Source organism: Pseudonaja textilis, chromosome 1 (assembly GCF_049901715.1).
Source record: "Pseudonaja textilis isolate UNSWEBS1 chromosome 1, rPseTex1.2, whole genome shotgun sequence".
Taxonomy (NCBI): Eukaryota; Metazoa; Chordata; class Lepidosauria; order Squamata; family Elapidae; genus Pseudonaja; species Pseudonaja textilis.
In genome coordinates, this window is record NC_141990.1 from 269,500,971 (window position 1) to 269,524,476 (window position 23,506).

General features: G+C 35.9%; 1 protein-coding gene across 4 annotated transcripts in view; it reads left to right on the forward strand.

Moving 5' to 3' along the window:
* The window catches only part of TTBK2 (tau tubulin kinase 2), a 68,805-nt gene that overhangs the window by 10,431 nt on the left and 34,868 nt on the right, over positions 1-23,506 (forward strand). For 3 of the 4 annotated variants that reach the window (XM_026709461.2, XM_087921768.1, XM_087921767.1), the window contains exons 2-6: positions 930-1,088; positions 5,457-5,604; positions 15,632-15,705; positions 19,339-19,479; positions 23,158-23,262. In XM_026709461.2, coding sequence (XP_026565246.1) covers positions 1,020-1,088; positions 5,457-5,604; positions 15,632-15,705; positions 19,339-19,479; positions 23,158-23,262 — 537 coding nt within the window. In that variant the 5' untranslated portion in view covers positions 930-1,019. Of the gene's footprint in view, positions 1-929; positions 1,089-5,456; positions 5,605-15,631; positions 15,706-19,338; positions 19,480-20,164; positions 20,286-23,157; positions 23,263-23,506 lie in introns of those variants that run through there. The other variant, XM_087921769.1, reaches the window with a different exon arrangement.

The window sequence follows — 23,506 nt, forward strand, 5'->3', positions numbered from 1 at the left end:
TGTAGAGTTGAAGTGGTTTTCTCTGTGTTTAAGATGACATAGCTGGCTTGGGATTTCCATGGAAAAATGACTCTTGGTATTCGAAGGTCTTGACCATTCTGTTTAGCCACCAGATATCTGTGTCTTAGGTCTCTTGGCAAATACCATGACTGTGGTTTTTGAGCAGTTAATTTCTAGCAGCTCTTCTTGATAGTATTCAGCAAGTGTATAATGTGCTCACTTTGGGCCAATGTGCCTGTTTTGATGGAGAGATTGATTATTCAATTTGTTTCTGAATGGAATAAAAAGGAGAAGAACTAGAGTGCACCCTTGTCTCATACCTCATTTGGCTTACCATCTTGTATATTTGAATAACAATATTTTGCTTTGTTGCCCTACTCTATGTTCGTTGTGTAGTTTTTTTGGAAAAAGAAAATAAGCTACTATATAATTTATGGCAATGAACAAAAAAATACACAAGCATAATCTCTGTTATATTTTTAATGTAAAGCAAAGTCATTGTTCTCAATTAAGGTTTCTGCTTGAATATGGAGCTAATACTGAAATACTAGAAGTAGTTCAAGAATTGTTGAATTGATGCATATAAAGCAGTGCATTGAGAAACAGCCTGGTGTTTATTTTTATAACTTTTCTTAAATCTTTCTACAAAATATTGTGCAAGATTTTATTCTTTTGCAGGATCTTTTTATTTTAGATGTCCTTTAGAATATACAAAGGACAAAAAGCTGTTAGTTGCCCTCACATTCATAATCAAATATATTAAGGTATTTTGTTTCTGCAACTTAATTACTATTGAAATTTGCTGTCTATCTTTCAGTTCAACATTGTGAAATTGGAAAATAACTTAGTTAAAATAAGATTAAGAACATTTCTTTTTTGGCCATGATTTTATTAGCCTAGTTTCACATACAGCTGTTTTGTTTCTATAGACTCTGCTTAAATGGAAGCCACTTCTGGGAACTTGACGGTCTCTACTGACATAGGCTTTGCATAGCCACTGTACCACCCCAGAGATTGCAATGAGTGGAGGAGGGGAACAGCCGGATATTCTTACTGTGGGGATATTGGTAAAAGAAAGATGGAAAGTGGTAAGTATGTAATAGTTTTATTGATTTTTTTCTGATGTTTGGTTATATAAATTTCAATCAAATAAAAAAAAATCAAAATGTTATGTATATAATTTAAGAGAGCAGACAAAGCTATAAACTGCAAGACAGGAGAAGATAGTGCATTACATCCTTCTTAAATACGGTCTTGAGCAGCATGATAAATAAATAATAAGATTATGGCTTACCTAATATGATGGCTACAACGAAATAATGAAAATATAATAATATTATCGATGCTTTTCAGGAGTGGATTCCTATATGTTACAGCTGGTTAGCTGCTTTATCAGTCAGTGTTCTGCGCCTGCTCTTTTCCTGGGTTCTTGTGTAGTTGAAAACTTTACAGTCCCTCCTTTTTGGTCATTCTTATATGATATTTTAAAAATATTCTGTATAATAATAGTTCTGCCTTTATTAGGCTGGCATGATGCAATTTTCCAAGCATTCTTTGCTGGTCCAAGTTAACCTCTTTTCCCTTTCTATGTTTGAGATTAACTGTCTAAACACAATCTCCTTGGTGTCTGCAGAGGTTTCTTGGTTGTTGTTTTTTTAGTTAATGAACACACATATCCCCCCCCCCCCGCCTTTGTTTCTGTCACTCGCATACACACTCATTCATAGGAGGAAGCTGAAAAATCCAGCAGAGGATAAATGAGTGGCGAGACTTAAGGGAAGTAGGAGGAGCTTGTATTTGACTGAATGCTTCTGGGTGTGTCTGAGCGAGACAGAAATATTTAGAGGGAAAGGTGCAGTATGTATTTTTGAGAGAAAGTTATGGGTGCTTGTGGTCCTGTTTTTTAAGAGTAAGAGGTTTTTTATGTGTGATGGAAAATGATTTCAAATGTATCTACACAGCAGGATACTCTCTTTTAGAGTAAGTAGTATTATATAAAGCTTAGAAAGGAAGTAAGAAATTACTGACCAAATAAAGGCATTAGGTAAAAAAGATATAGTATATAGGTAAATCTAGTTTATACCAACTTTTTATCTTTCTATTTTTAACTCTACCATTTCCACACAAGATTTCATGTGCTATTTCTCTCCTTTATTTTAGTGTTTTGTGGTATAATAAGACATGAGAATAGGGTGGCATATCCAGAAAACCCAAACAGGATTTTTCTGCACTAACTACAATCAGGAGGCAGAGAGAGGAATGAGAAACACCTGCCAGAATAATATTTTAGTAATTAGCAATGACATAGCTAAAGCCTACTCAATAAAATGCAACATCTTTTGTCAGAACTCCTGGATCCTACACATATTCATCAAATGATAATTACTTATTCTTAGTGTAAAATTAATAAGTATCAGAATGTCAAGTCATCATCAGTAAAGAGTGTAATTTGGGAGCCCTGTGGACGAATGGCTGAAGATGCAATAGCTGTTGGAAAGGACAAAAGAGCCAAAAGATAATGATGTGCATCTTAGATATATTCAGTCTGAGATAATGGGAAGACATCCAATATAAAACAATAAGACTGTCTGTCACGGCTGACTATGCATTGTTATCAACGGTCCAAAAATTGATAGACTGAGTATAAACTTCATAATAATGATAATAAAAGACTTGAATATGAATACTCAAGGGAAGACTATGAAAGATAAACAAATTGGTTCTAGGACTGATCTCTGAGGGGTAAATGTAATAAGTAGAAATTCCCAAGACTAAAAATTTACCATACAACATTGCAAAACAACAAGAAAGAAGGGGAGGGGAGAAGAACCAATAAAGTCAGGGTTATCCAAGGATCATAATGTCAATAGCTGTTTCAAAATGGTCAAGTGTATTAAATATTGCTGTCAGCTCAAAAAAAATAATAATCTGGTGCTGAGGTAAAGGATATTTTGGGCACCAAAATAGAATTCAAGAATGTGCTATCTTAGTTGAATGGCCTGCTTGAAGTCTTGCTTGATATGCGTTGAGAAGGCGATTAGAATACAAGTGAAGAATCGGTTGTGAGAAGGGAACTCTTCCAAAGATATCCCAAAGGTACTTTTTCAGGAGGCAACTTGACTTTCTTGTTTTTTCTTTGAAGATGTTTCGCTTCTCATCCAAGAAGCTCCTTCAGCTCTGACAAGACAGTGGGGAATGGAAGGATTTATATTCCTTGCAGACAGCTGGTCATTTGCATCCTTTTAGGGAGTCATTGAAGCACTTGGAGCACTTGAAGTCCTCAGGGTCACCTGAGTAGTGTTCCTGGTTCCTGCATTTTTTTCTCTGGAAATACATTCTTACTCCCACACCATTCAAAGGGTGTTCATCCCTTTGCTAAATGTCTGTAGAGATTCTCAGTCATCCCGGTCATGGTTGTCCCAATGATGTTTTTCAGGATGCAACTAGACTTTCTTATTTTTTCTGTGATGACGTTTCGCTTCTCATCCAAGAAGCCTCTTCAGCTCTGAAGAAATATTTCTTGCTGGAGAAAACTCTGTTTCCCGTATCAATAGAGTATATAACAGGATTGTTGAGCACTACAGCCAAATGGACAAATATTCAGTGCCTATTTCACAGGGGAATAATGCTACATCTAGGGAGTTTTTACAAGATTTCAGCAAGATGGGGTTCTCCCTTAGCCTGCCAACCTGATAACAGCAGATGGTAATAGACAAGTGATCTGCTTTCTCCCGCTAATTTAAAGATCCCAGAGCAGAGAATTCTACGGCCAATATAGTTAATTTAAATCAACTATATTTACATATTTTTATTTTTTTAAGGTTTTATTAAAGTTTACTGTGGTATAAAATACAAATGAAAGTAAAGAATAAAAAGGGAAAGAAATGTAAGGTAGAAAGAAAAAGAAAAGCAGTGACTTCTGACTCTCTTTGGTGTAGTAGAACACAAAGTACAGTTGCAAGCTCAGCTTTTTGCTTTATATTTCTAGTAGATACAATAGCAATATAAATAGCACTTAGACTTATATGCCCCCTTACAGCCGTCTCTAAGCAGTTTACAGAGTCAGCCTATTGCCCCCAACAATCTGGGTCCTCATTTTACTCACCTCGGAAGGATGGAAAGCTGAGTCAACCTTGAGCCTGGTGAGATTTGAACTGCCAAATTGCAGTCAGCCGGCAGTCAGCAGAAGAAGCCTGTAGTAGTGCACTCTAACCACTGTGCCACTGCAGATACAAGCCATTTCTATAACTACAAAAGTAATTTAGTCATCAAAATCTAAAATCAGAGTTTCGTCTTTTTTCTGTTTTGAGTATAAAGTCCAGAAGCAGTTTCCATGTGGAAACAAAACTGGGTAAGTTCTTCTCTTTAATTAAACAGGTAGCTTTGCCCATCTCCATCATTTTCATCACTTTTTCCATCCATTCTTCCACTTGGGGATTGACATGTCTTTCCATTTTTTCACATAGAAAATAATTGCTACTGTCTACATATATAATAACAAAGTTCCAATTTTTTCGTGTTCCATATCCAATGGTCCTAAAAGGAAAATTTCATGTTTCAATTTTTTAGTTTTTTAAAGAATCTTCTGGATTAAGATGAAAAATCTGGCCCCAATATTTCTTTGCTTTGTCACAAGTCCACCAAAGATGATAGAAAGTACTTTCTTTACATTTTCAAAAAATATTTGAGATACCTTTATACCTCATATTAAATAAAATAAACTGAATAAATAAATAAAACATTTACATATTTTTCTTAATGATTTTTATATTTAGTCAATCAGCTGGAATAATTTTAATCTGTTAATGAATTAAAGTCTTTTAATTAAAATTTTATGTATAGTTTTATATTATTTTATTTTAATGCTATTGTTCTAAAAAGTCCAGAGGTATTACATGTTCTTTAAAGTAATAGACAGCATTTTAGAAAATATATTTTTGTTTCTATGACATGAAAGCTGATTCTAGAATTATAGCTTTTGCAATGGGTGCCTGTTATTTAACAATCAAGAAAAATCTATGTTTCACACCTGATTAAATCTACATATGAAACTATATTTACAATTAAAATTCTTATGTATAAGTGGCTAAGATTTATTTTAAATGGATGATAATCCTATTTTAGTACATTTTTCTAGCAGTCTTATACTTGCATAATTCTAGCTTTGTAACTGATGGGGCACATGAAAATTCCAGACCTTGATTGTAACAGTACTACCATGGAGTTTTTTAATTTTCTGAAGCAATTGCTCGTATACAGCCAACAATGTTATTTTAGAATTTCTATTATTTTGCCTAATTTATTTCTCAGCCATAATAAAAAAATAAGTGTACATAATAAAGCAGTTTAAATATTTTTAGTACGATAATTAGACAATAATTCAAGGTTTATATTAGGTAACACAAAAACTATAATTTTTAAATAATGCACTAGATTGATAGTCTTATTTATTACAGATAAAGAAGATTGGAGGTGGAGGATTTGGAGAAATTTACGATGCAATGGACATACTTACTCGAGAGAACGTTGCACTGAAGGTTGAGTCAGCGCAGCAGCCAAAGCAAGTTCTGAAAATGGAAGTAGCTGTGTTGAAAAAATTGCAAGGTAAAATGAACAAAGATCCTTATTCTGTGGTTGCTAAGCCTCGGATACACATTGCTAATGTATAGCAATTTTCTTATTGTTCTGAAAGTCAGAATGGTGGGACACCCTTGAAAAAATCAGGAAAGGTTCTGAGTATGAATAAGATATTCATTGATCAGGTGGCAGCCAAATTTAACAAATAAATAGCATTTCTGGATGCAGTTCTGTGTCTTATCAGAGTTCAGTATGGCTTCATTACACATCAGTATGTTTAAGGATTGTAACTTTAATCACATGTTGAGATTAAAAATAGGAGATTAAATTTACATTGACCTTAATGACTTAAATGGGTTGGTTTATATGCATGACTTGAACAATGAAATATGGCAGCATTCGGGTTTTTAAGTCTTTATAGTTGGGGATTGTGAATGCAGATCATGAGTGCTTATTTTGTGTTTTGCAGGTAGCTACAGTATAGGAAACTAGGTGTTGTTTAAAGTCTTGGAAAAACAAATGCATTCTTGTTTACTCTTGTTGTCCACAGACTTCCTTTCAGCTGCTTCCTCCCCCCCACCCCACCCAATGCCTTAATTATTATAGGCTCCACTTTATGTCACATTTCCATTAAAAATCAGTTAGTGGGAACACAGGGAACCCCTTATCTTTTGCTTTTCTATCTACTTTTAATATGCAAATAGTTTCAGCATTTGTCAAAACTCAGAAACTGGCTCAAACCTTGTTAATACTTGGATGGAAGATCTTCATGGAATAGTATAGCTGTAGGTTTGATTGGAGGTAAAAAAAGCCAGATGTCAAACCAAACAACATAGACCTGTCCATGAATAGTCAAATTTGATGGATGTTTTACCTTCATATTGTAACTATCTTCTTTTACTGTATTTATAGCCTGTTATCTATTTTTATGTGAGTGAGAAAGACAGACAGATTGGCTTTAATGCTGGGTTTGAACATCTGATAACTTGATATCTTGTGCATACCTTAAGACTTTATGCAAAGAGATAAAATGCTAATATGAATCTTGAGTACATCCCAGCATTGGCTTTTTTATTATGGAAAAAAATTCATTTTTTAAATCTTCCACAAATTGATCTGTTCTCTGTTTGTGGTTGTTTATTTTAGGAACTTTTTGTATGAGAGAGGACTGAAAGCTTTTAAGACTTTAAATTGTGCCAGATTGCTTCTATCATACAACTGATGATTTTAGGTGTGTTCGATATTCCATTACAAATTCTTGAAATTGGATGAAGGAAGATGATAGGGATGAACTTATAACTCTCCAGCTGTCCATCTTTTAAGATACAAATACTGCATCCGTAAAAGAGAACTAGCAACTGGGGAGCCTGCCAGTAGGGTATGATCACAAAGATAAGTCTGGCAAATCTGAATTTACCTGTCTATTACTGCATTGAAGAAAATATTCAAATAAAATAACTATTCAAAGAAGTGGAAAAAAGAAATCAGAGCCAGAATTATTCCTTCTCAGCAAGGCTTGAACTTTATGGTGTAGTAACAAGTTTTGATGCTGTGCATCAGATTAATGGTCATGAAAGGATATAATTTTTTTGAATTTTGTTATTGGCTGCATTCACCATTTTGTTCTTTAGCTGCTTCTTACTTATTTGTTTTATTTATTTGCTTTTGAATTATTATATTTTATCTTTCAGTTATATTAGGAGTTGCCCAGGGTCATTTGGAGTTGGGTGGCACCTAAATTAAATAAATTTAAATTAGATTAATATGTTGGTGATATATTGTTTACTTTGTAGTGCATTTCACTCAACATTTGCACATTTTTCTTATGTAATATTTGTCTATCCATTCATGACACTTTTGTTTTGTATCTGCTAGATATAGAATTTTGCAAGTTACACTGTTTACCAAAATATCAAGCAACTAGATATGAACTTCAAATTATTCCTTTAGTTTTCAGTTAGCCTTCTAGATTTAATTGCTTCAAAACTTAAGTTATTTGTGTTCCTTTACCCAGAATATTTAGCTCTAATCTTTGGATTCTGACTTCGATTCATTTTGACTTTTTAGGATTTCTTGCTGGTTTTCATCTGCAGGCATTTAAAGTCACAGGTTTAGATTTTGATATCATGGTAATTTCCTTACTGTTTTAGGAAATTCATAAACTCTCATTATTTGCCTATTTTCTGTACAGAAAGTACAATATTTTGCAGAGTTATGGATAAAAAACAGTGCTGCTTCCAAACCAATTCTGATTTATCCAATGGAATAAGCAAAGTTATATTCTTTATTGTTGTGTTTGTTCATATTTCAGAATTATTCAATGTAAAAGTTAGTTTTTATCATTCTTATATCAGTTTTTTTAGAATGTTTCCAGAATTTAAGAGTGAGAGGTTTTGCTCAGGATCTCTTCTTGTTTGGAATCATTCATGTTTGTAAGTACTTACAAAAAGTGTCTGCCGGGATACCGTAGCAAGAAAAGAGGATCCCTGCAACCAGTTGGTATTGGGGGAGCATATTTAGTGGCTGGTGCAACTCTGTCTTTTCTAACCACTTTGTAAACTTTTTTTTTTAAGTACAGAGGGTGGGCAGTTGCCCCGCTTTTGACCTCTCTAATTTATAGTCCTCCTATGACATGACAGGCTGGAGGAGTATTCATTAATCTAAATCAACCCTTGTTTGTTTCATATACATCTTCACTCCACACCTATTGGATTTAGATATTCTCATGTCATAATGAATATGACATGACCTATCCATAAGCTGGTTGAGTATGTTATATGAATATGGAAATTGTATATTTTTCGTAAGGCTAGTTTTAAACCAGATAATGTTTTTCCTATTTTCCTCTTAATTCATATGTTTTGAATAGAACTTGATTTGGATAAGTATAGGAAAATAAATATTCCCAGAAAAGTTGTTGGACAATATAAGATGATGGCTGGACAGTTTTTTGGTTCAAGAGACTGAGACATTATTATCTGTTATAGTGAATATCATGTTCCTAGGATAAGGAATCTTTCAAAACTCTGTGCTTTCTCAGTCTAAAGATGTAGCTGCTTCTATTATCTGGGTGCATAAATTCAGACAGTGAGTTCTTAAAATAGATTCTACATTTTTCTGTCTATAGAAAAGTGTCAAATAGGGTCAAGAGCTTTTTAACTATAGAATTGAGAGCAAAAAGGAATAAAACTAAGGGATCATATAGATTGGTCACAAATAAGTGCAGGAAAAATAGTTCTTTGGATGAGAATTAAATCCAGTGGTGGGATTCAATTTTTTTTCACTACCGGTTCTGTGGGCGTGGCTTGGTGGGCGTGGCAGGGGAAGGATACTGTAAAATCTCCAGTCAGAGGTGGTATTTGCCGGTTTTCCAAGCTACTTAAACTTTCCGCTACCGGTTCTCCAGAACTGGTCAGAACCTGCTGAATATCACCTCTGGTTAAATCTCTTGCAGTGAATTTCTCCAGAATTTAGACATTCATCTTTGGAGGGAGTATATTCCAGAGGATAGGAGCAACAGCAAAGAAGATTTCTTCTTTGATCCCCCAGTTGAAATTCTTTAACTGATGGGGTCCATAATATACCAGTAGGTAAGACATTCCCCTAAATCATAGCCACTACCAAAATACAGGCCAAAATATCGACTCATCAAGTTCTTCCCCTACAAGTTCTTTCAATCTGATCATAATTCAGTTTCCTTTCCAGCTATTGGTTTGCAAACGAAGGTAGGTGAACGTGTAGCAAAAAAGATGTAGGAGGAAAAAATTGAAAGGTGATAGCAGGAACAATCCTTCCTCCCTTTTGACTTCTATCCATGATTCTATCTGTGTTTCATTTTTGCCTTTGCTGCCCTGTTTTGTAAGTAAAAGCTATTATATCTGTAGCTGACCAACAACAGAGGAGTAATTAGTATATCTGATAACGAGGGCATGAAGGAGGAGTAGGTTGGTTGAACAGTGTATTCTGGCTGCCCCATTAATGTCCACAAACTGTTTGATCTAGTTTCACTTAATCATATCAAGCTAATATACACTTACATTCTTTTCCCGTAAGTCAGGGGTCCCCAACACCTAAGCTGTAGCCCACTACCAGGCAGTGGCCTATTTGCAACCAAGATGCGCAAATGGGAGGCTAGGGTGCACACACGTGCATGTGGCTAGACTCATGTGAGCAGCAGGCTGGTGCACGTGTGCATGCAGCTTGACTTGTGCAACTGGCAGGCTGGCACGCATGTGCATGGGCAGCTCAACTTGCAGTCAAGCAGTGCACACTTGCCTGCCTCTCACACAGTCTGGTTCCCCTATCCCTCCCTCCAAATGGGCCACCAAGCTGCAAAGGTTGGGGACCACTGCTTTAGGTAATCATGCAAAAATCAGTGTTACCTTGCTTTTTTTTTTTGCAAAACTACTGCATTTTAATAATGTGATTTTTCATATACTAAATTTTGGGAGAATTGGGACATCGGGTTCAACATAGAAAAAATACCAGCTCCTATGTTCACATTTTCGTTACATGAATAACTGAATATCCTCAAAATAAGTTTTTTTGCAGGCCAGTTTTGGCAGTATATTCTCATGCTGTTCAGAAACTCCATGTAGCCACTAGCCCACAGACTTCACATTATAAAGTATGTAACTTAAGTATGTAACTTAAGTTGTACCTAGAGTATCTAAAACAGGTCCTCCTCATTGTGTAAATGGTTTCTTTTTCAGTTTTTGTAGCATGTTTGTTAGATATGGTGGTTTGGGGGGGTGGAGAACAGTTAAGAAAGAGATTCAGTGTTTTTGAGTTAATGAATACACAGCAGTAAATATTCATAATGAAGAACCTTTGCATCCATTATTTTTTTTCCAATATTTGTCTAAGTCAAAATGCATTGGAATATAGTTTTCCTCCTAGATCTATTTTTTCTAATTGCTATCATCACTCTAACACAGGGGTAGGGAAACTTGGCTCTTTTATCACTTATGGACTTCAGCTCCCAGAATTCCTGAGTGAGCCATAAAAGGTTCCCCATCCCTGGCCTACTGGTTTTTCAGTTGTGGGGGAAATCAATGTTTGACTTGGATGGGACTGTTTAATATACTGTTTAATATATTAATATAAATGTAATATGTCCTACATTTGTATATTAAACAGTCCCATTCAAGTCAAAAATTGATTTCCCCCACAACTGAAAAACCAGTAGGCCAGGGATGGGGAACCTTTTATGGCTCACTCAGGAATTCTGGGAGCTGAAGTCCATAAGTGATAAAAGAGCCAAGTTTCCCTACCCCAGCTCTAACAGCTTACATTTATGTTTGTAATAAATGTTTTCATTATGCTGTAAAGCAATACTTTTGGAAATAGTATTAGATGAAAAATAACATAGGAAAAAAAATATGTTCTTAGCAACACCAATACAGAAATGCAAGTAGTCCTTGACTATTCAATGTTATGACACTTGGATAAAGTCTATAAAGCACTTTAGAATAACAGAGTTGGAAGGGACCTTGGAGGTCTTCCAGTCAAATTCTCTGTTTAGACAGGTAATCTTATACCATTTCAGACAAATCCAGTCTCTTCTTAAAAACCTCACAGTGTCGGAGCACCACAATTTCTGGAGGCCGTCATAAAATGTCCCGTTCCCTACAGTCATGTGATTGTGATCTCAGTAATTGGCAACCTGTTTGAACTTATGATTGATTGGTTGCCAAGTGTCCTGCAATTTTGTGAGAAAGTCGATGGGGAAGCACCCTGGAACGTTACAAGCTCCTGCCTGCTCCTGCAGGTTTTCCCCTGAACATTCAAAATCTAGCCAGGATGGCATGTTCATTAATTATAACATAATTAGATTATAGCTGTGGTTTATGCTGTGTATATAGAGTACTATGGAGATTCTCAGTCATCCTGGACATGGTTGTCCCAAAGATGCTTTTTCAAGAGGCAACTACTACAACACCTTTGGTACTCTTTAAAAATATTAAAAATCTAACTGGTCCAAAAGCAGTATCCTAATTATTAATGAGTGGAATATAAGAAACGTGCTGTCCTAATTAAAGTAGGTATACTGGTTTCCTGTTTGAAATCCTAGTAATCTTTAAATTTCTTAATATTTTAGGATTGAGATTAGAGTCTTCTGCATTCTTCCTTACTATCTCTGCTAGCCTGTTGACATCATCTTTGGAATCATTTCTGTATGACTCAATAACCCCTGAAATCTATTTGCCCATGATTAGAAAGAGGGCCTGCATCAAAACTCTGAAACCCCTTCTGTTGGTAAAGACTTTCCTTTTAGGGAGGCCTTTAGTGTGTAATCTCATTTGGTATTGTTGTTTTTTAAATATTATTTCAAAAATTAAGTATTTTTGAACAATAATTTAGTGATGTTTTAATAGTTAATAACTGACTCTGTAAACCTCTTGGAGAGGGGTGTAAAGCTTTATGAAGCGGTATTTAAGTCTAAGTGCTATTGCTACTAAATAGGCACTACCTAGAAATCTATGGTAGGATAAATAAAAGAACAAGCTGCTTAACGGAGAAGCCCAAACAATAGGACAGAAACCATCATAAGAGCAACAATGAATAAATTGTCTTCCATATCTTAGTCTGTTTGCCACTGCTGAGGAGGTATTTTTCCTTAGCAATTTTTGCATCACTTTGTTTGGTGGGGCTCTGTAAAGAGTAGTAGATTTAGGAATATACAGAGAAAAGTATCTTTCAGGTAGCCCAGACCTAAGGCATTTAAAATGTTAAAGGTTAAGGTGTTTGCCCAGTAGCCAATCAAATGTATGTATGTATGTATGTACGCATGCATATATATATATATATATATATATATATATATATATATATATATATATATATATATATTTCTTTTCACGGTACTTACATGTATGGTATTCAGCTTTGTTTGGGTATTTTCCCACATCATTATAATTGTGCTTTTAAAGTTGTAGCAACATTTCAGCAGACTCTCATCTGCCATCATCAGGCTTCTGTATTGTGTTCGTCTGTGAGTCAGACTTTTACAGTTGTTTCAGTTTTAAATTTGGGGCTAGCCTACTGCTGTGCCAGAATGGTTTTTTCTTCATCATGATTGGTTGGGAGTCTTGGTCTGTGTTTATTGGTCTTGGAGTTTGCTGTGTTCTGCTTGATTGGTGTTTCTAATATCTTCTGTCTGTTTTGTGGCTTTTTTTGTGTCTTGATTGGCTGGCAACATTGTGTTCCTGTATTGGAGGTTTTTAGTGCAGCTTGGCTCCGAGTAAATGGATGGCTATCATTTGTTAGGAAGCTAAGTTTCATCTGGGTGCCTGGTTGGGGTGTGTTTGAGCTGGAGATATCATGGGGGATCTGTTTGTGCCCAGGTGTTTGCCTGGCTAGTGGTGTGGAGATTTTTTTGTTTGTGAGTGCAGGCTTCCAAATAATTGACAGTCTGGTGGAATCTTCTCTTCTATTCATGCTTTCAGGTCTTTTTTCAATCTCTACGGCTTCTCTGATAATTCTGTGGCTAGGGTTTTCTATAGTGGCTAGGGTTTTGGTGCCATTGAAGTTGATGCTATGACCTGTTTCTTTCATGTATTGGACTAGTGAGGAAGTGTGTTCCAGCTTTTTTACTGCATTTTGGTGTTCATCCAGGCAGGTACTTATTCTTCTATTGGTCTGTCCAATGTATGTGGCCAGGCATGATGCACAGGGGACTTCGTATATGCCTTGGTTTTCCAGGTCAATTTTATCTTTGGGGTTTCTAAGGATGGCTGCTATTTTTCTGTCTGTTTTGAAGGCAGTCTTGATGTGATGCCTGTGTAGTATCTTACTGATTTTGTCTGTAGTACCTCTTATGTAGGGCAGGACAGCTGTTCCATAGGTCTGTTCATCTTCTGGGTCTCTATTATGTCTCAGTGTGTTTTTGTGGATCAAGCCAATGATTTTGCTTTTGTGGAAGCCGTTGGCTGTCAGTACCTTAGTCAGGGTGCATAGTTCAGTCTTTATGTGTGTCTTGTCTGCCAGGCATTTGGTTCTAACAATTAGTGTTTTGGCCACGGAGTGGTCATTCGAATTCTTCCATGAACAGGTTTGCAATGACGGGTGACAGTGGTGATCCCATAGGGGCTCCTTCAATTTGCTTGTATCTTTGTCCTTTGTATATGAAATACGTGTTGGTTAAGCAGTGTTCTGTTAGTTCCATGAGGTGTTTAGCTGGTTGGTATTTATTTTTGATGATTTCAAGAGTTTCTTTTATCAGGACTTGAGTGAATAGTGAAACCACGTCGAAACTTACAAGCAGATCTTCTTGTTCCATGTGTAGATCTTTGATCATTTCCAAGAAGTGGTATGAGTTTTGTACATGTGAAGCTGCTGTTTCAGCATGGGGCTGTAGCTGTTTTGCTAAGTGTTTAGCTAGGTTTTGTAGTGGTGCTCCTCCAAGACCAATAAACACAGACCAAGACTCCCAACCAATCATGATGAAGAAAAAACCATTCTGGCACAGCAGTAGGCTAGCCCCAAATTTAAAACTGAAACAACTGTAAAAGTCTGACTCACAGACGAACACAATACAGAAGCCTGATGATGGCAGATGAGATTCTGCTGAAACGTTGCTACAACTTTAAAAGGACAACTATAATGACGTGGGAAAATACCCGAACAAAGCTGAATAACATACATGTGTGTGTGTGTGTATGTATATGTATATGCATATGTATGTGTATATATATATAATATATATATATATATATATATATATTTGTTTTCTGAGGTTCTCGGGTATTTGTATGTGGATCTTTGGTTGTTGGTTTTCTCGCTATTCAAGTGTCTAGCACGTTTGATGATCTCATTCATCATCATCAGGCCTAGAGGCCTGATGATGATATGAGACTATGCCATATATATATTATCGGATCAATTATATATATATATATATATATATATAATATTTTAGTCTTTCAAACCTATTTAGAAACAATTGCAGTTTTTGAACAATTTGTAAACTCTCTTCTGCATATAATATATTGCCATTTTCATAACAGAAAGTTAATTGAACACGGGTATTTTTGAACAGATTGTAATCATGATGACTTACACACTAGTCACCTCAAGAATGGAATATTGCAATGCACTTGGAGCTGCCCTTTACAAAATCACTTGGAAGCTACAGCTGCTCTAGATTGCATCAGCACAGGCAGTAATGGATATGACATGGTATGCCTGTGTGACACCACTTCCTCTGCAAGCTGCAGTGGTTACCAGTTGGCTTCTGGTACAGTTCAAGATCTGACTACTACCTATAAAGCCCTTCATGACATATGGCCTGGTTATTTGAATGCTGCTTATTTCTGATTCAGCAGAATGAATATTTTTCAAGTCCCTTCAATTGAATAATGCCATTTAGTAGGAACCCAGGAGCATATCTTCCATGCCATCTTTTGGAACAGGATCCCCCCCAGAGACCTTTATGGCTATCCCCTTGATGGCGTTCTAAAAGACATTGAAAACCTGATTATTTTCCTAGGAGGTTGCGCAGTTGGTGAGGATGTGTGCTGTTTTTTATGGCTTTCTGAACTCATGGTGTTTGTTCTATTACAATTCTGCCTTTTTATAAAGGAAATTGCCCAGAGACTTTGGAAGCTGGGCATTTTTTAACCCTATATAATAAAAAACAGAATTTCCTGCAGCTTCCTCACCAATGACCTAAGTGTCACTTTGTAGCCTCACATAGAAATAAAAATATCGATTTAGATAGCTTTATCATAAAGAGATTAATCCTTGGTTTGATAGTTTATCCTGAGGATTTGAAGTTTCTTGAACTGGTAAGACATGACATTAAGGATTGAGGTTAAAGGTAGATAGGAAAACTAGGGAGGGCCGTTTTCTGTAAGCAAGAGATTATCTTGATTTTGGGAAGTTATCCTTATCTATAGCCCAGATTATTCAGGGCATCAAATCTTTCTTTTGTTCTTTCTCTCTCTTTAAAATAATAATAAAATTATTTCTGGAAGATTAGTCAAGAACAAATACGCTATTATGTTTCTCTAGATTTAAACTGGTGAACAAATATAAAATGTTTCCTTTTCAGGGAAGGATCATATTTGTCGATTCGTAGGCTGTGGAAGGAATGACAGATTTAATTATGTGGTCATGCAATTGCAGGTGAGTTTTTACTTTTATTACTGTGTAAATTGTTAAGGAATTGCTATGGTTTGTCTTTCTGCACATAAAAAAATGTTTTTCTATTTAAGTGAGAAAGACGGAAGATGAAATCCCAGATATATAATATGTCTGATTTACTGCCAGCCAGTTTAAATATGTTTGGATTCTTCACTGAAGTTCAGCTTTATCACTGAAAATACGTATTTGTGAACAAATTGTATATTGTTATGCATTTTCATTACATTTTTAGCCTCATGAGTTTTATTAATTTATAAAAAGAATAAATCAGTCCTTTGGCTAACTGGAATTATATATACTCTTCAGAAGTTGAGGAGCTTTAATCCATTTATCTGAAGGTTCGAATAGCTTGAAAATAAGTACTTAGAAGAATTTGATTAATCTTTCATTTGCTTAGTTTGTTCTTAAAGCTATACAAATTTATTTCAATCCTCCAGAAAAAGAAAGTTGAAACTGAGCCAAAAAACTTCATACTTTTTTCAGGAGGAAATATTTTTGAAATCAAAAGTGGAGAAAAGGTTGTATTGTTTAACCTTGATTTTTAATTCTATATCGCTACATCTTAATTTTCCCAACGTCTCCTGGGCTATCTCATTGTGGTGGAGGTTGTTCCTGGGAGGGATGAACGAAGAACATTAAGAGCATATGCCAAGAGTATACTGTATATTCTCAGCAGGATCACCCAAGATGTGAAGATCATCCCAGATGCCCAGGAACAGCAAGCAGCAGCAATATAGAAAGATGCCATAAGTAAATGGTCACTTTGGTGACAATGGCAAAAGCATCAACTCATATTTTTACAGTTTTTTGGTTTAGTTCACCCTATTCCTAAGTTGCCTAGAGTTGTATGTTAGGATGGATATCCATACAAATCTTTTAAATAAAAACTTGAGGGGAACACAAACCACTTCTATACCAGTAGTCCTTAACTTACAACCAAGGCTTCCTGAGACCACAATTAAGCATGCGCTTATTCCAACAACTCTTTTTATTCCAATGGCTGGGAATTGTGTTCATCCCCAGCCTGTAATGACTCCCAAACAGTCTCGAGATAAGCACCCATCTTTATCTCCTTTGAATTGTTGCCAACCACTAAAGTGCCAAATTAACTGTAAAAAGCCAACCAGAGTACAAAGTCCATACAGAGTTTCAAGTTTAATCCGAACACAGCGAACAACATTGCTTCCTGCAAAGGTTCCTGTCCCTTTGCTCCTCCTTTATGTCTTATGGAAGGGGCCAATCACCTCCAAGCCTTACTCCCAAGTCGACCCTTTCGTCTTAACTGTTTTTGCCTTCTGGCAGCTCTATGCACATGTACAGTGGGAACAGGCTCCCCTTATTCCTCTGCCTTGCTGCTGTCAGATTCTGAATGCTCTGGAGTCACCACATAACTTCCAGATGGCCCTCGTCCCATCTCTGTATTGGATGCAGGACTCTCGTCCGAGTCCTCCCCAGACTCCTGGACTGGCCCATGTTTCTCCCCACTGTCTGACTCTGCTGCCATCACCGCAGGCTGCCGGTGGACCACAACAGTTAGTTTAGTGACTATTCAAAATTACAACAGCACTGAAAAATATGACATGACTGTTTTTTATAGTTATGACCCTATAGTCAGCACCCCCATGATCATATGATCAAAATTCAGAGGCTTGGCAACTGGTTCATATTTAGGACCAGGGTCATATGATCACATTTTGCAACTTTCTGAGAAGCAAAGTCAATGGGAAAGCCAGATTCACTTAACAACTGTGTTACTAATATTATCAACTGCAGTGATTTATTTAACAATTGTGGAAAGAAAAGTTGTAAAATGAGGCAAAACTTTATTAACAAATCTCACTTAACAACAAATTTTGGGCTCAATTGTGATCGTAAGTCGAGGGCTACCTGTATTTTTATTAAGAAACCACATAATAGAAAATATCAAATGATTGGTGATATAGTATCAGATAATGAACTTGCAATTGTTGACTGGAATATCAATATTGGAAATATTAAGAAGAATGTAGTTATCATCAAATCAAACCCAGAGTCCTCACTTGAGGGGCATGTTTGATAGAGGCACTATTGGAAGACTTAAAAAACCAAATTAAGGACATGCCATGGGGAAAAAAATCTGTCCATTTGGTCCTTAACATGTGATGGCATATAATCAAATCAGACCTCTTCACTTAACCTCTTCACTTAATTTCTCAATTGATCTAACATAGGGATAGAGATCCTGTTTGGACTTTGAGATTTTGGGACTATGATATGGGTGCTTTCATTAGAAGGCTGACATGAATCGTCTTTAAAAAGCAATGACATGGCAATCACAAATACACATTTATAATTAAACTAGTGAGATATTTCCTGCCACAATACCTAAATTCCTTTAAATCATGTTTACAACCCCTGCTTGTTCTTGCCTTATTCCTCTTGCAGAGACTAAGCCAAACCAAAATACCAAGTTACATCTACTTTTATTAGACTATATGTCTAAAAAGAATTTGCTTTATAGTGATGTTGTTGTTTTACTAGTAGTTGAGGAAGGGAACATACAGTTTGCTTCACCCAATGCTTTTACTTTAACATATATTTTTTAAAATCAATAATAAAATTCACTGGGAATGTTTTTTTTGACGCTATATCCTAAAAATTTTTAGCCTGTATCAGCTAAATAATAAAATTAAATAGAATCTATGAAATGTTCAATTAAAATGAGCTTCTGTAACTTATTTTATTTGTTCATGAGTAGAGAAGAGATAAGTTTGTTCACTGATACCAAAGTAGGAACCATTTTGCTACTAAGTAAATTTCCCTGGAAAAGGCATTTATGCTTGAATGCAAAGGTTTGGGCACTCTTAGTCAAGTGTAAGTGAATAGCAGTTGACTTAAGTTATTTTAAGTTATTCAGGAGGCAGTTAAACATAACATTTTTCTCCAAATTTGAATGCATACTTACACATACTTACACATTCAGTGAAGAAACTAAGGCTGAAAAGAAGTTGAAGATTTTAATAAGACAAACATCTGAAATAACCATCAAATCAACAATGAAGCACTTAATAGAGAAGAAAGTAAATGATGGAATGACTTTCACAATTCCCAGACTGGAATATTATTAAAAACCTGTACAGAAATCTCAAACATGTAGTGAATACAAGATGTTCTAAGTACATTTCTGAGCTAGAAGATTTCTTATAAAGTGAAAAAAAAATCTAAACCAAGAATATAGAGGAAACATTTGGAAGCTGCTATTTCTGCCAAAGATGGTGTTACAAAGCACTGACTGAATATGTGTTTAAATCTTCCATATTTTTGTTTTCCTATTTTGAATCTGCAAATCTCTTGTTTCTGTTTAGTCCTAGTTTGTCCAACAGAAAGCCATTGAAGGCAAAACTGGAAGAGGACATCTCATGTTTTAGAAAGACTTTAAAATAGTATAACAATGAAGAGCAAGCAAACTATATGCTTTTTTTCCCTAAAATCATTTGATATTTTAACTATTGAAGTGCTGTCCTTATATTTGCCAGAAAAAAAAATTCTCATATGTAATCAGTGTACCTGTTAAATGTTGATTACTAAAAGAAGATGAGAAAAAAATCTGGATGTTAGTGTTTTTGTTTCTTTCAGGGGCGGAATTTGGCAGATTTGCGTCGAAGCCAAACTAGAGGGACTTTCACAATTAGTACAACATTGCGTCTTGGGAAGCAAATTCTGGAGTCTATTGAGAGCATTCATTTGGTGGGATTTTTACACAGAGATATTAAACCAGTAAGTTTCTCCATATATCAAAACCAAGAATTTGCTTAAAGTTGTAATTGTTACATAGCACAACAGCTTATTAGATATAAATAAACCTGATCTGAAACTATCAATATATCTGCACCTATTTTAAAAACTAATATTTAATTGTTTATCAGTTTTATCACTTTTCAGTTAACATTATCTCAACATCTGAAATTATTTTGCCTAATAATTGCTGTGAGCCTAAAAACATGTTCTTAATATAAAAAAGCTAAAGATTGCCTCAATTACTGAGACTATGTTAAAAAATTTCTTCAGTGGAGTCAGCAAATTCTGCAGAGGATGTCTCCCTCCCACTTAACTCAGGGGACAGGGCTAGAAATTATTTCTGACATACCTTCCTGTATAAAGAGATCTCACCTGTCCCAAATTTGACCCTGTCTTATCCTGAAGAGCATGCAAGCTCATCAATTCTTCCAAGGACTTTCTCATTCTAGAGATCTTCCCTTTTTAAAAAAAGTTTCATTCTTTTCATTCTTTTTTTTAAATTAAACACCTGATAAAATGATAAACAAACTCATGAACAGCATCTTTTGATTGGCTGGTCTCCATATAGGTATCAACTTGTTCTCTTCCCCAGAGATGCCAGCTACACTGCAGCTGTGGAGTCACTGACCATAAACCTTGCAACTACAGGAGGGTCTGTTGTTGCCACTCCTCCAGGGAGCCAGATCACCCTTGTACAAAAGATGATTGAAGCTTACAGAGTGATTTGTCCCATTTATTGAGGGAGCAGCTCTCTCAACCGCTGCTGTCTCTGCTGAGTCTGCCAGGTAACATTTCCGAAGCTCCCATGGCCTTCTGCTCCCTGAAGATTGTCAGAGGCTAAATCAGCCTCTCTTGCTAATGACTACTCACTCCTCTGGAAAGTCCATTCCCAACTGGATTGAACTGTGCTGAGAGGGAAAGGGAGGGGGGAACAGCACTATTCCATTTCCCTCCTCCCCTTTTCTCCTCTGAAACAACCTTTGCGGACCCTTACCCAGACTTCTATCACAAGGAGAAGAACTACACAATCAAGGGAAAAATGGGCCAGTGAAATCCAGCCTCACTTGCTTTTGCACATGAATCAGATAATTCCCTGCAGGACAAGTCAGATACAGAAGAAGAGAGCTATCCCTAGAATAGGAAAATCAACAGTCAGTCTCCAAATCCATCAGGCCTTTAAAAAAACAGACTTCCACAGCTTCTTTAAAAACTCTGCAAATTCCAGATCTCAAGGAACCAGAATATTCTGGCTTCACAGATTTTAGAGGGTCTATAACAAACAGAGATGTTCTGTGTAGCTAGTAAATCTATCTCAACAAAGACTTTTAAGACAGAAGGGGAGAGGGCATGATGTGAAGAGTGGCTCCTTTCTGTCTGCTGAATTCTGTCCTAGATCTGTTCAACCTCCCTAGTGCCTACCTTCATGCCAACATTGATTTGCGGGAACATAGAATTTAAAGATGGGGAAGGTACCTGCAGATACCAGGGGACAGGAAAATAAAGATCCTGCAGCACAGAAAACAGCACTAGCCACAATACACTCCCTTAATATTTGGACCAGACAACTAATGATTCAGTTGTTTACACCCTAAAAAGCATAGACAGGAATGAACAAATCTGCTGTTATGGTGGGTGCAATGGACAAGAACAATGTCCAGTTTACAATCAGAGGCATGGCAGCTAACATGGTCACCAGAACATAGGATCATTTTGGATTTAGAGTCTAATATTGAGCCAATTCAAGGGAGAAAAGCTGCAAGGAGAGACATAAGACCAAAAGAAAGTTCTGGTCTTGAAGCTTATTAATTATCTTTGCAGCATATTATTATGATCTTGTATGAATCTTCTGAGTTAGAAGAAGAACAGTCTAATGGTTTGACAATCTGAAGAGGCAGAAGGCAGAGGTAGCCATTCAAGAAACACATATCCACCGAGGACCCTCCCATTTGTCCTGTTGTCAGCTTCTATGGTATTCAGGAACAAAATGATTTCTGTAGCCTATCTCAGATCCTGGGTACACACATATTCTTTTATTTAAATGATGTCTTCATCCAATCCTTATAGACTGAACAGGGAAGAAAGGACGTTAAGATCACAGTGCAGATCCTTCAGGACCCGACCGTTTTAATCAATGAAAATAAGAACATCTTTCAAATAATACCATCTCTGTGCCGTTCTAGACACAGAAAGAGATCTTATATAGAAAAAATAGATAATTCAGCAGGGTTCATGATTCTTGGCAGCCTTCACACCAGATGATTATTACTATGACCAGATTCCATTCCTCTCTATTGATGCCATGGTCCACGACCATGGACCAGCACTGTGTGTAAGCAGGAACAACTGTGTTGGGGATGTGCACGTAGAGCCTTTCCATTGTATAGATTGCCAGTTTGTTTACTGTTGTTTTGCCTGCTGCTTCACTTACTATCTTTCTTGCTATCTATCTTTCATTGAAAATCTTTCTGAAAAATCTCCAAGGTAACTTTTCATAAGTCTGATTACTAATTTAAATAACTTACCTGCTTACATTGGAGCAGTTGGAGAAATCATGTTGATGTGCATCTCTAATTAGCTGTGATGAAACTGAGAAATTTATGAGGGCAACAATTGTATTCAAGCTTTGATTCAATCTATATTAAAATTGTTGTTTCTGCACCTTTTAACTGAGTGAAATGATGTATCATAGGGCAACTATTTTTAAACCAAGGTATCTCAAATGAGCTAACTTGGAGAATGTATCCAAAATCCAGGACCCAAGACTCCAGTGGAACTGGAATTTGGCAAATTTTATAAACCATTTTATGACAAAAATGATCATAAAAGAGTTTAGGATGTAATAGAAATGTGGTAAAACATTTTATGTGCCAATTATTGACAGTGCTGTTCAGCATGGGCTATTGTCAAGGCAGACACATCTCTGAGTGCATTCCAACTTTTCCAGTGAAAGCACAACATTAGACATTCTGTAATTGTTGAAGGTATTGAGGAATCTGATAAGGAAATATCTCACGAAGGATGATTCAGTTGGTCGTGGGTTGTCTAATAAGTCTATTAAATTATTGTACTGAATATCACTTCCTTCTGTGTTGATTGTGCCTATTGGGAACAAAGATTCTGAGAGAAGAGAGAAAAACCTCTCTATGATCTCCCCCAAGATATAGGATAATATAGCTCTCCTTTATTTTCAACCTTTCTATTTTTTCTTCTTCTACTGAATGATTTTTGGCTTGTCATTCTGAAAAAGGAGATATCTCCTCCCACAGGAAGCAACTGAGAAGAATTCTTTCTAGCCTTTGTCTTTGGATCCCATGGGGATAGATAAATGTTGTAACCCTTTCAATAGCTCATTCTCACTTTTCCTCAAGCTGGGAGGACTAACTATTCTTTCTAACCAGTGAGCCCAGCTGAATACTTTCCTTCTAAATAACAATATAATTGTGGTATCAGAATAATTGCATTTAAAAAAAATACATTATATTTTTAGCTGAGTGTATGCATCATATTAATACAGAAGCAACAATAATAATGTGTGATTTCAATATACAATCAATTCACCAACTATTTTTCTAAATAGGTACAACTGAAATATATGAAATGAAAACTCATGCTATAATGTTTCATTTCTACAGTGTACACTTTTTTCTTTTCTTTTAGTCTAATTTTGCTATGGGACGCTTTCCTAGTACTTGGAGGAAGTGTTATATGCTGGATTTTGGCTTGGCACGTCAGTTTACAAACTCATGTGGGGATGTCAGACCAGTAAGGAATTTTAATCAAAAGTTTCAAAATAAATAATGCCTAATTCATTGTGGTAATGTGATTAACAATATGAATTATTTAATGAATACATTTTTCAGGATGGTTTTGAAAAAGTCAGATTTATAGTATATAATTTTGGCAGTACTGTAAAGAAAAAAATGTAATCCTATTCTAATTTTATCGTGAGGTATTGTCAAACCTTAACTTCTGAATACTTTAAGAGGAGAAACAGATTTCACCTGAT